Below are 17,490 nucleotides of genomic sequence, written 5' to 3'. Positions count from 1 at the left end.
GTTGGGGAGTGATTATCACACACTCCTATTTTATAACCGCAATCTTTATTTTTTTGGTCTTTTTATGTGTAAATTTACATGATTAGGCTTTTATGAGTAGATTTTTTTTTACACTTCGAAGAGTAATATTGTAAACATACATGACAAGATGCCAAAAAAAAAAAGGATGAAAAAATTCGTCACCTATTTCTTATATCGGTGACGAAAAATAGGAGTGAAAATCACTTATTCTTTTGCTCCCACTCTAAATCCTCACTCTATGTCCATGCTCTCAATCTTCACTCTTGAGAATTTTTTGGTTGGGAATATATTTGAAAGACGCTTTCACATTCAAGCTCACGATCCTGCAAAGGATATGTATGTCATCCGTCTTTCTACTATGCTACATGCATACAGCTCCAACTTCAGGACTTTAGTTTTTTTTTTTTTTTTGATCCGCAGGACTTTAGTTCAGCAGTGACAAAATTACAAATAATTTTTTTTTATGCAAAGCTCTATGTAACATGCACAAATTTACATTTGGATGAAATTTTATTGGGCTTAGTTTATTTTGTTTACTTGAGCTAAGGGCTCGGGCCTATAAATTTTTACTCGGCCCATCTGTAGGCCCGGCCCGTGAGCCCTCCCGTGGTACCCGTCCAAAAGCCCGCCCATTAGCCCCAAATTCCACAAAATCCTTTCTTTTTTTCCTTGCCCAAGGAAATTTAAGCCCGCCCAGTGGCCCACTAGCCCATGGGCCGGGCTTGGGCTTCAATTTATAGTAGGTAGCCCGGCCCGCCCGGCTCCCAAAAAAGAAAAAGCCTGATCGGCCCGGCCCGTGGGCGAGCTTAAATAGTGCCTTGGCGGGCAGGGTCGGCCCGGCCCGATGATGACCCTTATTGTCCACTAAACAAGGGCCTCGAGAATCCTTAGTTTTGAGGTTCGACCATGAGTCGCATGTTATCAATTCCTATATTGGGCTATTGACGAGGCTTATACAAGTTTTAAACGAGTCTTCCACTAGTAGGCGATGACATTGGTCTAGTTACAGAACTAATTAGTCAATGTTTCAAATCTTAAAATTATTGTCTTCCGTCCTAATTTATTGTGCCTATATTGACTTTCACAAAATTTAAGAGAACATTATAATTACATTGTCTTTTTGTTAATTTTACCATTTTACCCCTTTGACAAAATATTACTCCTATAATTTTGTAAAAAAAATAAAAATAATTGAACCCAAGTTATGGTATTGGAGCCACATCCACAAGTAGTAGTCCTATCATGTCAAATCAAGTTTAAATTTTGAATATAAGAGGGAGAGAATGAGAGATAAAATGGTACTCCCTCTGTTCCTATTTAATTGTCAACTACGATTTTGTATGCATTTTTAACGGCTTATATTTCTCAACGTATATTGCCAAAAATATGCAATATGGATCTTGTTTGATGAATATCAACTTTTTTTATAAGACAATGATTTCAAAAACATACTCCCTCTATCCCTTTTTAAATGTCCCGCTTCGTAACTTCAATTTATTAAGAAAACATCATTTTTACACCTTTCACATCAACTTTTACCTCCACTTTCCCTATTTACCCTCCATGGAGACATCATAATTACACTTTTACTCACTAACTTTTCAAAATGGAATTTACTTTTAACGACAAAATGGAAAATGTACCAACTTTTACCTACTAACTTTACAAAATAAACACTTATTAAGGAACAGTTCAAAATGAAATACTGGACTTTAAAAAGGGGACGGAAGGAGTAAAACATAATACACATCGAGAGATATAAGCCGTTGAAAATGCATGCAAAACCGTAGTGGACAATTAAATAAGGACGAGAGAGTAATATGAACATCCAAAAATGAAATTTTTTGAAACAAACACATCATTTAAAAACATCCCAAAAAGAAAGGGCGCTGCTATTCGCAGCAATCTATTTACTCCCATAACCCGTTAAAAATTTTCAATTATACTCGACAGTTAGTTACCGAAATTGAGATATATTTTCAGCATCCAATTACCGAAATATAATATTTTTTTCAACAGATATTTACCGAAAATGCATGTTCGGCAGTTGTTTACCGAAAGTTGAACATATTTTCGACATGTAGTTACCGAAATATAATCTTGTTTTCAACAGCAATTTACCGAAATGTTATTTATGATTTTCAACAACCATTTACCGAAATAAAGTGGGTTACGGGAGAAAATAAAGGGCTGCGAATAGCGGCGCCCAAAAGAAAACAAAGGCATAACAAAGTGGAGTAGAAAAAAACGCTGTAGGTAGGTACGTGACTTGTGCCTTTAGATAATTGTCAGATAACCCCTAGTTATTAACCCAACTTTTATTCTACCCCTACAAAAACCACAAAAACCCCTAGGGTTGTTATTTACTATCTTTTCTTTAGCTTTCTGTACAAGAAATCTTGGAAGAACACATCTTACTTTTTAAAAATTTGGTCTCCGAAACGAAGGTGTTGTATCCATTTTTGGAGACCCAAAAATAAATTTGGAGACCTTGAGCTATAACAAGCATTCAACTATATGTTCCACTTCAGACCTTGAGCTTTCATATTCTCTAAGACTAACACATGCTCACAACTGTAGAAACAAAATCTACAACGAGAAAACCCTAAAGAGGCAATAGCAGCACGTGAACGAATTTGTAAAAACACCAAAATGTGCTGATAAAAATAACAGTTTAAGGCAAAAACGACATCCACCCCACACAAACTAAACAGCTATCGAAAAAATGCGATACCTCATGCAATCAATTTCCAACAAACTTAATTAACATAAAACCAGCATCGAATATAGATACCTTAAATAAGAAAAATCCATACCTGAAAAAACATTAAGTTAAAGTCACAGACGGGCAATAAAAAAGAAAAAGAAAAAGAAAAAGTTCACAGACCTGTATCTCTTCTTTTCTAGTTCAAACCAATTTTGATAAATCCATTACATTAAACACAGGTTGAAAGAAAGTAACTACAAATTCAAACTCCCATTAGGCCCCAGTATCGATATTTCATAAGCTTGCTTCCAACTTGATAAAACCAGTCAGTAGCAGAAAATTTGCAGATAGCACTACAAATCTTCCAACTACTGATACAAAGCAGTTCATCATGCTACTCAAGATCTCGATCTTTCTCTTTCTCGTGCCGGTGGAGAACGACTGCATTGTGTCAGTAGAGGAATACATAGATAAAGATTATACTAAGAAAAAACCAATAAATCAAAAATGGATGCAACCAATAGATCACAAGAAGAACAAGTTACAAGACAAACCTCTGGTATCTCTCATCCCCAGGGCTCTCTCCTTCCTCATACTTTGGACTCTCTCTCGGTTCATGCTTAGAATCAGGGTTGCGGCCACGAGGATAGTCATCAGGACTGATTCTCTCTCTTGGAGGGCTTGGGCTGCCACGACCATGATCAGGAGTAACCCTCCCTTCTCTTGGGCTGGGTTCACGGACATGATCAGGACTAGGCCTCTCTCTCCTAGGACTGCGGCTACTACGGCTGCGGCCATAATCAGAATTAGTCCTTTCCTTCCGCGGGGGACTCCGGCTATGCCCACGGCCATAATCTGGACTCCCCCTCTCTCGACGAGGACTGGGGCTACGGCCACGGCCATAATCAGGACTAGCCCTCTCTCTGCGAACAGGGCTCGGAGATCTTCCCCTTTCATGGCCTCTCCTTCCAGGTGACCTATCGCGGCCCCTATCAGGGCTGTGGCCATTTCTCCTATCATCATCATCTTTGACTGCATATTCCACTGAAATAACCCTATCCATCAGCTTACTGCACACCAAACAAACACACAAGTCATAACACGGTATCTAGTAGGAACTTGGAACTGAGAGGAAAATAAATAATAATGACGACTTAACATAGAAAGGTAAACTTTAGTAAATAGTTAAATCGAAGAGACAACAAAGTTCAAAACACCTCATGTTTGTAGCTTCTATTGCCTTGGTGGCATCCTCTTGTGATTCATATTGAATAAATGCAAAATTCCTTCTAATCCTCACATTCAATATCTTCCCATATGGATCAAAGTGCCTCTCCAAGTCCCTTGTCCTAGTATGATATGGGTCAAAGTTGATAACAAACAATGTCTTTGAGGGCCTCGAATTCGTAGAAGATTTTTTAGCACTCTCGGGCCTCCTTGTGACACGTTCTTGCTGAAACACAACAATAGGAAAACTGATACAGGATATCTAACTTAAGATAACCTTCAAAATTTACAATTTTGATTTGCGAATATGCATTACCTTTGTCCACTCAACACGAAGGCGGCGCCCCTTTCTGCCATATTCATAACGGTCAAGTCCTCGAATTGCATCCTCCGCATCTCTATCATCCTCCATATAAACAAATGCAAATCCTACAGAGATATTAAACAAATTATATCCAAATGAGAAAAGAATTCACTTTCTTATTTGGAGAAAAAGAAATAAGTTAGGAATCCCCATTGAAAGGATTCTGCCAAATGATATTGCATTGCCACCTTCATAGACAATGCTATCGCCCATAATTATACACAAAACTAACCCCAGGTGAAATCGAGAAACTATTGACCAGTAAAATCAGTAACAGACCTTGCGTGATGAAATAAATGATGTCAAGGAACAAGAACGGAAAGGTGGATGTCTCATGGTAGGATAATGAAAAGAGTGCCTTCTCCATATATTCTGATGCCTCTGCATTGAGGGTGGCATGGTTTCTACCAGGGAACGTGTCTGAAAATGAAGGCTGTGCTAAATTCATGAGGCATGAAATGCATTGGTGTCTGAGGATAGTGTGGGATTGTGATGTCAGAGTGGCTCTTCTTGGAAACAAGAAGAGGAAGCTTGTCACAGCCAGGAAATGGAATGCTGACGAAGCCCATCGATCAGTCAGGAAGTGTATGGACATTCCAAGATCCTGCGCCAAAGAATTAGCTGAGAATGGGGGTTTTACACTTCATAAAACATACTTTTCCTTTTCTCATCAAAAGATATCTTGCCACCCCACTATTGCTCAACAAGGGAGGGCCGCAGTCCTGATCATATGGTTCGGATGATATCCCCGCCATAGCACACTGAAAGCAGCCACCTTTCGAAGGAGGAAGATGCCATTGAAGCTCGCTGCTGTGGAATCCATGGCCCAGATTTCACATGTACAGGCCTTCGCAAATCTTTGTTTACCACAATGAGTTTCCAAAGTGACGCATATTAAGGGGGTTTATCTCATAAACCAGATCTTATAAAAGTAAAATGAACGATGCAGTACATTAAGTATACAAGCGTAAGATTGTTTGAGGGTTGAAAATGCTGAAATATAGCACATGTCACTATCCGCTACCAACGCATACAACAGCTTCTGCAATTCACCTCTGGTGTACCTGTGGGACTACAGAGGCCTCCATATTCACTTGCTAGTTGGTTCGCAAAAAACCATCGTTCTCTTCCCCATTACCCCAACAAGTTCGGGGATTGCTGAGAATGTGCATGTTGCAGGCTTTTGTCTTAAACTTCCATAAGCATGGTAATGAGTCAGATGTTTGGAACTTTCCCAGCTGGGAGGGCCCGAAGTATAATGGTGCAGTGGTGCCATTGTCCAAACCAAATTAGGAATTCACGACCGTGATAAAGTACTCTCTCTATGTATATGCAAAAGTAAAAAATTACCCTTTTGAGGAATATAAAATACAAATAAACAATGATCATTCAAACAATGCAATGTCTGACCAAGAGCAATAAGCCAAACTTACCTGACTTCATATCCACTCTATCAACCTTCCCATACTTTCTGAAAAGTCGCTCCAGATCAGACTGCCGAGCCTCATAATCAAAGTTTCCACAGAAAATGGCCTTCATTGTACCTACACACGAAGAAATAGCTTTTTATGAACCTTTGAATCCCAGAAATCAACGAAACAGAATAAATCAAACTAAGTTTCACAAGTTTGATAGAGCTCCACTAGTACAATTGGCATGGTAGAGTCCTTGCTAATTAGAAATTTAGCAGAAAAACCAAAAAGGGTGTCGTATGAAAACAATCCAACATGAAGCAACAGAAAATGTACAAAATCATTGATTCAAAATGTACAAAATCATGAAGTTTTCCATTTCCTCAAACATAAGATGGTGGGTTCTAAGGCTTCAGTGGCAGTAAAGCTTGACTTAAACAAGGCGTATGATCAAGTCCGTTGGGATTTCTTGTTTAAGGTTATGGAAAAGTTGGGCTTTGATGGGAAGTGGATAGCTTGGGTAAAAGAGTGTGTTTGTTCTGTTAAGTATTCTATCATGGTTAATGGGGGACAGATCTGTTGTGTGACGCCCAGTAGGGGACTCCGCCAGGGCGACCCTCTGTCTCCATACCTCTTCCTGATCGTCGCTGATGTTTTCTCTGTTCTTATGAGGAAAGCTGTTAGGAACAAGACTGTTGGGGGAATCAAGATGAGGAAGAGATGCCCTGAGGTGTCCCACTTGCTTTTTGCAGATGATTCTCTCGTGTTCCTAGAGGCTAAGGCCAAGACTTGCTCAAATTTCATGGATCTCATCGCTAGCTTCAGCGAAGCTTCTGGACTCACTCTTAACGTGCAAAAGTCAAGCCTGTTCTTTTCGCCTAATACAAGTGACAATATTAAGAAGGAGGTTAAGAGTATTTTTGGTATGGACAAAATGAAAGAAGCTGTCCAATACTTGGGACTTCTAGTGTTTTGGGGCAAGTCCAAGAGAAGGGCTCTGGGTTACCTTAGGGATAAGGTTATGCACAAAGCACAGGGATGGGGAAATGATCAGTTGAACCATGCAGGTAAAGAGGTGCTCATCAAATCGGTATTTCAACCTATTCCCATGTTTTAAGGTCCCTAAATCCATCTGTGCTTGTTTAAATTCTGTGACAAGTGCTTTCTGGTGGGACAAAGGGGCAAATGGAAGGAAGATCCATTGGGGTGCTTGGCATAAGTTGACTGCGCAGAAAGGGATAGGAGGCATGGGTTTCAAAGATTTTGAATCGTTTAATGTTGCATTGCTGGCTAGGCAATTTTGGCGGTTGATGAATAGCCCAAACTCTTTGTGGGCTAGAATTCTTAAAAGTCTATATTTTCCCAATAAGTCTTGCATGGAAGCATAGAGAGGGTCTAGTCCGTCCTGGATCTGGTGTAGCCTTCTTGAAGGGAGGAATCTTATTCAGGATGGGCTACATTGGAGTGTGGGGAATGGCGAGCAGATTCAATTTTGGGAAGACAGCTGGGTTCCTGAGCTACTGCCTACTGGGGAATAGAGTGACCCCACTTCCAAATGTGCAGAAGGAGAAGGCAATGGAGGGAGATTTCATCAACCCTTCTACTAAGTCTTGGAATAGGGAGAAATTAATGACTTTCATTCCATTGGAAGTAGTGGATAAAATCAAAATCCCGATCAGTTTCACTGCAACACAAGACAGGGTTATTTGGCGCCATACTAGGTCAGGGAAATATACGGTCAAGTCAGGTTATGCTCGTAAGATCACCATATCTCCAAAAATAAATCCCTCTCTCCCATCTTGCTCTTTCACTCCATCTCAGTCTATGTGGACAAAACTTTGGGGCACCAAGACAATGCCAAAAGTTCATATGTTCATGTGGAAGGCAGTGAAGAATTGGGTTGCTTGTTGTGCGAACATATACCGTAGAAAGTTTGCACCTAACCCGAGGTGCCAGATTTGCAACAATGCTGACGAAACAATTGAACACCTGCTGTTCCATTGCCCATGGAGTAGGGCAGTATGGTTTGGGAGTGGGAAAGCTTACTGGACTCTTTACAAGGAGGTGGTGGCTGTTGATAAATGGTTAAATGATCTTCTCTGTGGGGACCTAGCAAAGGAGACAAACTGTGAGGTAGTGGGAGAAATTTTCCATTTGTGTTGGGCCATCTGGAAAGCTCGTAATAACTGTGTTTTCAGTGGTAAAATACATGTGCCGGATGATGTGATTGATCAAGCCAAGAGGGCTAATACGGATTATTTGCAAGCAATATATGCAGGGGTTTCTAATGGTTTACCAAATCCTGCTTGTGATCTGAAATGGGTTCCTCCTCCCCCATCTTCGATCAAGTTCAATACTGACGGAGCATATAAATCCTCCCACAGCTTGGCTGCCTTTGGCATCATTGCTAGAGATTGCGGTGGATCGGCTCTCTTGTGGCGTAGTGGTCGTGCTATGGTTTCCTCGGCTGTTGCTATTGAAGCTTGGGCTTTGAGAATCGCTTGTGTTGTGGCTATGGAATGGGGTTTTCAACACGTAATCTTTGAGTCGGACTGCCAAGACCTCATTCGCTACGTCTCTGATATCAATACAGAATGCCCATGGGAGATTGAAGCTATTGTGGGCGACATTAGGAAGTGGGCAGCCACTAATCATTGGACCTTTGTTTGGTGTCGCAGAAATCTTAACAAAGCAGCTCACTGGATTGCTTCCCAATGCAGCAAAGTTCATAGTTTCTGTTTTCATTCGGGTTGTATTCCGCCCGCTCTCGAGTCTGTTTTGTCCAAGGATTTTTCTTGATTTCAATGAAATACTGACATTTTAAAAAAATAATAATAATGAAGCTGAACACCCTTTTTTTTTTCCTTCTTCAGCGATTTGGGATGAAAATATCCAAATCTCTTGTCCCCAGTACTTGCAATGCCCCGTCCCACAAGTGTGGGTAATCAATAATTTCCCCTGGGGGCCAAGAGGATCAAACCATATCATGGAAGTCGAACAGGTGACATACACTTCATGAGGCGTATCTCAACTCAGCTTACCATTCAGTTAACTCCTTGGAGTTGGTGTTAACCAACGCTACTCAACTCAGCATAACCACATTGTCAGTGAAGGCTTCGAAATTTGTCAAACCCAAAATATTAAATCCATCTTCTAAGATGCCTTAATCATTTGGGTTCGAATGGGCATGGAAATCCCCCAAAACGTCAAATCAATAGCAGGTACAGCACGAAATTTTTCCCTAAAAGTTCAGATGCAGAAACGAGATAAAGATACCCAAGAAAGGCTAAGCAATTACTTAACTGCTCAGTTTTGTCCCTACACATTCCTCCCTATGCATTCCAGAAAAATTCTTACCGATATCGGATTGAGTTGATTTTCTACAGGGCTCCCTGAAAAAATATTTTAAAAATAATAGGCGGTTCCGATCATTTTTGTAGGACCCCAGGTGGGCCCACAAAATCCATATGTACATCGTATGTACAATGCATATGTACCTGTAACAGTACTCATTTCAAAAACTCTGAAATATATATTGATATATTCACACAAAACCTAAAACGCATAAATAAATAACTGACATACAACAGCAAATTCCCTAACAACGTGTCCAATTGTACACGAGTCATTGGGTTGTTTTATGCGTGTATATGCAGTTAGAACGGTTCATACAAGGCACAAAACCAGTATTCGTAAGTATAACGACACCTACAGCTAGAATGTAAACCTTAGATCAGAAGAAGACGGTAAGTTTGATGCTAAAGATCTACTTGAAATAGAAATAATAATAATAAACCCACGAGATTCAACCAGGTATCAGATCCCGAAATTTTCAAACTTTTTGCCTGTTTATAAGGTAACCAAAGAGATCTGAGAGATCATCAAAGAAAATTGTTGAAAATTGGGAGATCCGACGGAAAATAGTGTGAGAAAAGTTCTTACCTTGGAATGTCAGAAACCCTAATTCGGCGGATTGAACAAGAACAGGAGAGAGAGAGAGAGAGAGAGAGAGAGAGAGAGAGCGGGTATAGTTGAAACCGGATGCAATGAGAAAGTCATACGTAAAAAAACGTACTATCATTCCCGAAAAATTACACTTTTACCATTCGGATTTCGCAATACTTCAGTTCGGTCGCTTAACGTCTTATTTCAACATTTAAGTCCTCTTTTTTTTTTAACCTGTGTGACAATACGGACCTCCCAAAGTGATGAAAAATAGAGGAAAGTTTAAAAAAAAATAAAAAATCCTACCCTTGGTTGGTTAGAGAGAGAAAAGCAGTATAAAAATGGCAAAATAGAGTTTAATGCATTCTGAAATTCTCCTCTCAGTTTTCTCCCATTTTCCTTCTTAATTGTATTCCTTTCCTTTTTTTTTCCACTTTTCACAAGCTTCAAACAGTGCGTAAGTCCTCTTTCTACCATGATTTTCACTTTTTTTTTAAAAAATTGTTCATTTTAATTTTTTAAGTTATATTAGAAAATATTTCTAAAAGTTCCATTTAATTCTACTTTATGGGGAAAAGAATTTGGCTTTGAAAAAATATTTTTCAGTGTTAAAACGATAAATGTAAATCATCCTAATCAAGTACTCCGTATTGATTTTGAAATAAAATAAAGTATTGATTTGGATTTGATATCAAAATAACCAATTCAAGAGATAAATCAAACGGAGCCCAAGTTAATTTATGGAGTAATTTCTTTTCCTTTGAATCTCTCTGCCTTTCTTTTCAAAACTTCACTTGCACCTCTGCCGCCGCGACCACCATCATTTGGAGAGCGGAACATTATAGATCGTGGTGATAGTGATTAAGCATCAAACTTAGTCCGGACCGTGTAAATCAATAAAGATTTTAGAGGGAGAGGTACTGAGGTCCTAATAGGCTAATTGCACACACAAAGCAAAAAACACATTTATTTATCCAGAAAACTATATATCTTACAAGAGAATCGTCACTTGTTCCTCCCACACTTGTCAAAGTGTACATACGCAAACATTTATGGGCATACATCACGACTTGCGTCACTGACTCACTATAGTACTTTTTTTCTTTCTTTTTTTGAACGGCAAAAAAAAAAATTTCATTCATCAAATAAAAAGAAGAAAAGAAAAGCATTGAGATAGCCTCGGAGAATGCACAATACTCTCTTGCTACTTTTACTCGCATATTCTCAACCTATCTCAGCTAGCTACTCGAAGTTTTTCAGAGTTGATAAAGTGCCAACCAAGAACAAGAAAAATAAAGTAAAAAACTTGAAACCCACAACGCCTAAATGTATACCCCTTAAATTTACAATCCACATCCTTCGATGACAGACCAACAAAAAAAATTACACAATGACAGATCCAAAAAAAGGCTACACGTGACAGACCTCAAATGTGACTGCACATGAGGGGAATGTAAAGAAAATATAGTCACACATTGAATGGGTGATCACTTAATACTGGGACCTCTCCACTCAGCCAATTAATTTTGAGATGAATATTAAATTTTCACAGTAGATTGTAGTAATTACCTGCGATTTTATTTATTTATTTATTTATTTTCAAGAGTAGGACTTTGTCATGACTCTGCAAATTAATATGGGCAACACTTTCAGAACTTTTACAACATCTCATGACATAATTAAAACAAGTCCCAATACTTATTTAAACTTTACATACTAAGTCCAAATATTAAGTCTCATTCCATGCTGCTAGATTACTTTTATAATTACTATTACATAATAGGATCCAATTAACCAACTAGGTCTAATATGGATCGAGACTTTATTTCCCAAGGATGTTGGATCAAGGGCCCTCTAGGGTTTATCATATCCGTTGAACTCGCTAGCGCCAAACAGCATCGGCTCCAGGAAATCTTCATCTTCAAGCTGCAAAAACAATCACAATGAAATCTTTGTGAGGAAAGATTTTAAGACATTGAAATTTCAACCGTTTAGAGTTTTCCCCCAATTTGGTTTGAGAGTTTGTCAATTACCACCTGAGTCTAAATTCTAAATTAAATACATGCAGCTAGAGAGGAAGCTACGTACAAATATATGCAGATTATAGACTTGCCTGAGGGAACTGATCAAACGTCTGGCCCAATGCCGGAAAATACTCATCACCGCCGTCGATGCCAAAGTCGGAAAACATCATCTCACGGCCTAATGGCTGAAAACAGTAAAAGCGGCGAATTACGATAGTCTAATTAATACTCTGATTTCGCGTAAATAAAGTAATTAAGATCAACAATGAAATGGATTATTAAGTTGGTCGACTGTGCCTGCTCAAGATACTGGCCAATATTGATGTTGGCTATTGGGTTATTTTCCACATGATCATCAGGACTGAAAGAGAATGCAGAATTGAGGACTTCGACATCATCCTGTCGTTAACACAGATAGCATTACATTGGTACGATATTATATTTATGCAAGAAAGTCAATTAAATATTAAGCTGATCCGCATACCTTGAGTTACAAAAGAAACAGACAACAGAACTATTGATACGTCAATAATTTTGTTAGCTAATCGAAGTTGTACGAGTGTTTTTCCATACCTGAATTGGGGTTTGAATGAAGTTGATTTCGCTCGGAATACCAAAACCACATTCGCCATACGGTTGCAGGAAAATATTAGGGTTGCTATTGATCTCACGGATATTGTTAGTCACGACATTGTTATCCAAAAGGGCGCCAAAGATATAGTCACTCTCTCCTTCATTCCCAAAAGCATTTTCCAGCATAATCGGAGGCGAAAGCGGCACGGTTAAAGTGTTTCCATCTTGAATGACATTACCCAATGTCGCTGCAGAGACATAGCATCCACTCTCTAACCCGGTAGAAGACAGTACTCCTTGGCCCAAATAATCATCGAAACTGTCGTTCAATACGGGAACGCTACTCGTACTTCCACTTTGGACCACATTGATCAAACCATGGTTAGGATTCAAATAATCATCGAAACTGTCGTTCAGTACGGGAATGTTACTCGTACTTCCACTTTGAACCACATTGATTGAACCATGGTTAGGGTTCAAATAATCATTGAAACTGTCGTTCAATACGGGAACATTACTCGTACTTCCACTTTGGACCACATTGATCGAACCATGGTTAGGGTTCAAATAATCATCGAAACTGTCGTTCAGTACAAGAACATTACCTGTACTCTCACTCTGGACCACATTGATCGAACCATGGTTAGGGTTCAAATAATCATTGAAACTGTCGTTCAATACGGGAACATTACTCGTACTTCCACTTTGGACCACATTGATCGAACCATGGTTAGGGTTCAAATAATCATCGAAACTGTCGTTCAGTACAAGAACATTACCTGTACTCTCACTCTGGACCACATTGATCGAACCATGGTTAGGGTTCAAATAATCATCGAAAATGTCGTTCAGTACAAGAACATTACCCGTACTCTCACTCTGGACCACATTGATCGAACCATGGTTAGGGTTCAAATAATCATCGAAACAGTCGTTCAGTACAGGAACATTACTTGTACTCTCACTTTGGACCACATTGATCGAACCATGGTTAGGGTTCAAATCAGTTGATAATCCGACCAGCCGCCCGTCACTAGCCAATCGAAGTCCAACATAACTAGTATTGTTTTGATAATTGGGACTAGGGTTCAGGTTAGAACTGCTAAAATCTCCAATATTTCCATATCCTGTGATGTGGTCATTGGTGACACTCTCTAGTGCTACGTGATCTTTTTGTTGGTATGGCTGCATGAAAGTCGCACTATTCATGATTCCACCTGAAACATTTCCGTTTCCATTCCCATTTAGTAACAAACCAGTTGGATGATCACTTGGTTCCGTTCTGATGCTAGAGGAGTTGGCTTGGTGGTGAAGGCCGGGATTTACACCACCAGCCAACGGTTGCTTAAAATTGGTCTGATTGAGGAGGAGGCGCGATTGGCCGGATCCGAACACAGGTGGGGAGTCGGTAGATGGAGCAAATTTCTGGTTGGAGTAATTAGAGAGATCCGGTTGGAGAGATTTTCCCAATGGGGCTCGGTCCAGATTTCGCAGACACTGGAATTGGGGCTTCTTGTGCAACAAGGAAGGCTGTGCCATCGCGAAATTCGATCGAAAGGTCCTTTCGATCATGCTCCTTTCGCTCGCAGATTGGATTTTAGTGCTTGCTTCTGAAACTCGTTTCAAGAAAATCCGGTACTTCTGCAAGTTCATAAAATTGTCGTCGAGATATAGTGATGTGAAAAGGCTATTTCTTTGTGCACAAAATTTTGCATATAGTTTTAGGCACATCCTATATTGAAATTCTCTTTTAGGATACAACGTAGTATTTATTTTTCTTTAAATGCTCGCACTCCATAAACATTAAGTGGAAACAAGCGGTTGGGGGCACACTCTCCGTGTGTGCACGTGAAAGTGCAAGTGAAAATATTTGGGGAGAGGGAGTGTAGTGGGTGGGTAGTTTTTTTTTGGGTACTGAAGTGGGTGGTCAAGTTTTAGTGATTTTACTATTTCGCCCTTAGATTAATCATGTTACAGTAAGATCGGATGTAAAACTTGGTTTTGATTAGGACAAAGAGAAAATCACTTTTGTGACACGGCTTCAAAAATAGGACACACCAAGAGCCCCTCTCCTTAATTTTGTATGGAGTAGAATAGATAGATGTCGAGTACATAGAAATTTCCTATAAAATACTACTAATGTCATGCGAGTGGTGCTATTTGCACCGATCCAAAGTGTAGGGAAACGGTACCGACCGCCGCGTGCGGCCGTCTCCGGCCACCGGACGGCCGATCCGAGCCGTCCAAAATTTTTTTAAAAAAAAAACCGAGGTATATATACACGAAAAATAGGGTATCTAGATCAAGCACCCTACACAAATCAGATGCCGTTGATTCCCGCGTTGGGCCCCTCGGTTTTTTTTAAAAAAAATTTTGGACGGCTCGGATCGGCCGTCCGGTGGCCGGAGACGGCCGCGCGCGGTGGTCGGTACCGTTTCCCTACACTTTGGATCGGTGCAAATAGGATTTCTGAATGTCATGCATCTAACTTTAAGGATAAGAAGTAATTTTGGTAAAAATGGAACACCAAAATTGGCAAATTAATAGTCATGAAAGCTGTGGATGACCCCATGCAATGTACGTGAAACGAGTGAGGTAAGCAAGCAATGTAACCTAGAATGCTATAATTTTTACCAAAATTACTTCTTGTCCATAAAATCTATATCGTCGAAAATTCTTCCTCGGAAAAATTTAACTTTTTCCTTGAAAGAGTTTTATGAAATCTAGATCGTCGAAAATACATCTAGAAGGCCATAAATAGTTACACAACCGTTGTATAGGTTGTGCACATAGCATTTATGTTATCCATGTGTTGGAACAATTGAGTCACATTCCAAAAGTGGCATTTTAAACCCTAATAATTTAGAGGGGATGAAAGTAACAAACCTGCAAATGACTGGCTATATTTTCTCTGGTTAATCCCGGAACGTTCATGAGCTCTAGAATTTTCTTCGGAACGGCCCCTGGATCACATTAAATTGAACAGAAAAAAAATTCGAGAAATAAAAAAAAAATGAAAGAAGAGAACGACCATCAAAAAGTAGTATGTCAACAAGAAAATAAAAGAGAAAAAATTGAAAAAACCAATTCGCTATAATAATTTGAAAAAAAGAAGAAGCTTACTTTCAATGCCTACACATCGAATAGCCTCCAAGAACTGGTTGTGAAGGGCATTTGTCCAAACAATCTTCGTCTTTTTCGGGTTACCAGAATCATCCTCATTTTCCCCCTCTTCAACAGTTGCCGGGGACTTTCTCTTCGAATCCCTTGTGTTTCTTCGATCTTCATTCCTTAACGACAATCCTGACCCTACTTCTCCGTTGGAACCTTTCTCATTTTCAGATGTTTCTTGAACTAGGGAATGATCGGGGCCTTTGCTGAACGGGGCTAAGCGACCTGCCGAAGCTGTGGGATGTAAGAATACATTGGTAGGGGAGCTAGGTCGTTTATCAGTTTTTGATGTCTCTCGTGCACTTTCGATCACCTCGATATGGGCTGATTTGGGCTTCTTCTTCGCAACCGCGTATTGCCACAAATTTTTTAGGTCATTTGGGGATATTGGCTTCACTAAGAAAAATGCAGCTCCACTTTGTAGTCCCCTTAATATGACACTCTCTTGGTCATCAGCTGACATAACTGCATTGTAAACAAACTTATACCAAACGCACCACAGGTTTTTTTTTTAAATCGGCAAAAGAAAATTTTATTAATCTCTGCAAACGCACCACAATTTACAAACAATAAAGTTTGAAAAAATCGACGAGGGTATAAATAGTCTAGAAACCATATATCGAAAGGTTATAGTTTCTATATCTATTTGCTATATTTAAAATCTTCAAATAATTTATCAAGACTAGAAAATGAGGACAACGACGCGGCAAAGAATTAGTCGCTAAAATTTTGAAATTGCAGCGGTAGAAATTCGCATGTTGATGCTAATTGAATTTTTTTGGGGGGTGAAGATCCAATTTGGAAAAAAAGGATAGCCAGAAAGGCTTGATAATTAACTGTACGGCAACAAGAGGTTTTAAATAGAAAAGGAAATAATTGAAACGATACTTACAAACAACAGGTAAATTGTATTCTTCATCGATTTTCTTTTGCAATTCAAATCCATTCATGTCGGGCATATGCACATCTATCACGACAAGATCGAAAGCGCCTCCCGTAACTTGTAGGGTGCACAACGCTTCAATTGCATGCTTAACCGTCACAACTGTTGTTGGAGAACAATCGCGATTTGGTAAGTGATAATGACCGAATCTAACCATGCATGCACTAAGAACTTAATGAGTATTTCGTTATTTTACCAAATAATAAATTACAAATGATACCGCGTAAAAATTCCTAGGAACCCAAAATTTAAAATACACGCTCCTCAGAAGCTCAAAAAATGCGATGAATTACGAAGTTTATTATGTTCCATAGACAAGAAACGAAAAAAAATGTTAGAGATCTAAATGTACGTCAAGATCTTGAGTCGCATGCAACTAGATTCTCTTTGATATCGCCTCAACTTAAGTTTCTTCGATGATTTTGAATCCAAAAGACAAATAACTATTACCAAATGTGTACACTCTCATGAAAAATAGTTGCTATATATCAAAATGCATCTTCATGAGGATGTAATTTGCGATTACATACGAATTATCAACGACAAACAACGAGGTTTCAGTTTGTTTCAATTGATGAACAAAGAAATAGATCTACATGCAAATGAACTTATAAGGAAACGTGGCGAAATAACAGAGTTAACCGGCGTTAAGATGAGACGCGGTCTCTTTTTTCCCGCGTAAATTTGAAGGATGTTGTGACGATTTATCTCTCATTTCTACTTCTTAATTCTTCTGTCAAAAATTACCAGGAAGAAAATAAATAGATCTATTACAGAAAAAAAAAATTTAATCCAAAGCTTGTACAAAATGAAAGATCTTTAACACATAAGTTAACAAAAAACACCCAAAAAAAACAAATGTTATCTATTGGTACCTTCATATTGCCATGATTTGAGTATGGCAGAAACAATGGCGAGGCATGTGGTATCATCGTCCACAACCAAGACGCTGATCGATCCCATGGGCTTTCCACTGGTTTGGGACGATTGGTTTGGTGTGACCATCTCACCAGCCATTTTTACTTGTAACAATGGAGCAGCTAGTTAGATACAACTAGGGCTATATATATGTGAAAACAAGCTTGAGTCAACTTTAGAGATAT

The 17,490-nt window shown here is 39.2% G+C and overlaps 2 protein-coding genes across 4 annotated transcripts; both read right to left on the bottom strand.

Annotated features, from left to right (window-relative positions):
* Positions 1 to 2,784: 2,784 nt before the first annotated feature.
* LOC131318992 (serine/arginine-rich splicing factor RS41) lies at positions 2,785 to 9,782 on the bottom strand. Of its 3 annotated transcripts, XM_058349077.1 has the most exons (7): positions 9,674 to 9,688; positions 5,753 to 5,863; positions 4,599 to 4,923; positions 4,272 to 4,384; positions 3,946 to 4,181; positions 3,283 to 3,798; positions 2,785 to 3,169 (listed from the first exon to the last, which is right to left on the bottom strand). In XM_058349077.1, exons 3-7 carry the CDS (start codon positions 4,912 to 4,914, stop codon positions 3,127 to 3,129), a joined length of 1,224 nt encoding a protein of 407 aa, XP_058205060.1. In that variant the 5' UTR covers positions 4,915 to 4,923; positions 5,753 to 5,863; positions 9,674 to 9,688; the 3' UTR covers positions 2,785 to 3,126. The 3 variants fall into 3 exon arrangements, with proteins under 3 accessions (XP_058205060.1, XP_058205061.1, XP_058205059.1); XM_058349078.1 differs by lacking the exon at positions 4,599 to 4,923 and having other exon boundaries at positions 9,674 to 9,782; XM_058349076.1 differs by having other exon boundaries at positions 4,599 to 5,863; positions 9,674 to 9,734.
* Positions 9,783 to 11,530: 1,748 nt separating this feature from the next.
* On the bottom strand, positions 11,531 to 17,419 carry LOC131321307 (two-component response regulator ARR12-like). Its single transcript, XM_058352303.1, has 8 exons — positions 17,263 to 17,419; positions 16,337 to 16,489; positions 15,397 to 15,909; positions 15,160 to 15,236; positions 12,274 to 13,914; positions 11,998 to 12,099; positions 11,790 to 11,885; positions 11,531 to 11,602 (listed from the first exon to the last, which is right to left on the bottom strand). Exons 1-8 carry the CDS (start codon positions 17,402 to 17,404, stop codon positions 11,531 to 11,533), a joined length of 2,796 nt encoding a protein of 931 aa, XP_058208286.1. The 5' UTR covers positions 17,405 to 17,419.
* Positions 17,420 to 17,490: the final 71 nt, after the last annotated feature.

This window comes from Rhododendron vialii, chromosome 3a, assembly GCF_030253575.1.
Source record: "Rhododendron vialii isolate Sample 1 chromosome 3a, ASM3025357v1".
Taxonomy (NCBI): Eukaryota; Viridiplantae; Streptophyta; class Magnoliopsida; order Ericales; family Ericaceae; genus Rhododendron; species Rhododendron vialii.
Note: the sequence above shows the minus strand (reverse complement) of the source record. Positions and strands in the feature narration are given on the sequence as shown.

Coding starts and splice junctions, on each gene's coding strand:
- LOC131318992 (XM_058349076.1), bottom strand. CDS start 4,914: ATGTCCATACACTTCCTGACTGATCGATGGGCTTCGTCAGCATTCCAT. Junction 4,182..4,271: donor TTCGTGTTGAGTGGACAAAG/GTAATGCATATT, acceptor GTTGTGTTTCAG/CAAGAACGTGTCACAAGGAG. Junction 3,170..3,282: donor GGGGATGAGAGATACCAGAG/GTTTGTCTTGTA, acceptor GACACAATGCAG/TCGTTCTCCACCGGCACGAG.
- LOC131321307 (XM_058352303.1), bottom strand. CDS start 17,404: ATGGCTGGTGAGATGGTCACACCAAACCAATCGTCCCAAACCAGTGGA. Junction 15,910..16,336: donor ATACAATTTACCTGTTGTTT/GTAAGTATCGTT, acceptor TTTACAATGCAG/TTATGTCAGCTGATGACCAA. Junction 11,603..11,789: donor CGTTTGATCAGTTCCCTCAG/GCAAGTCTATAA, acceptor TTGTTTTTGCAG/CTTGAAGATGAAGATTTCCT.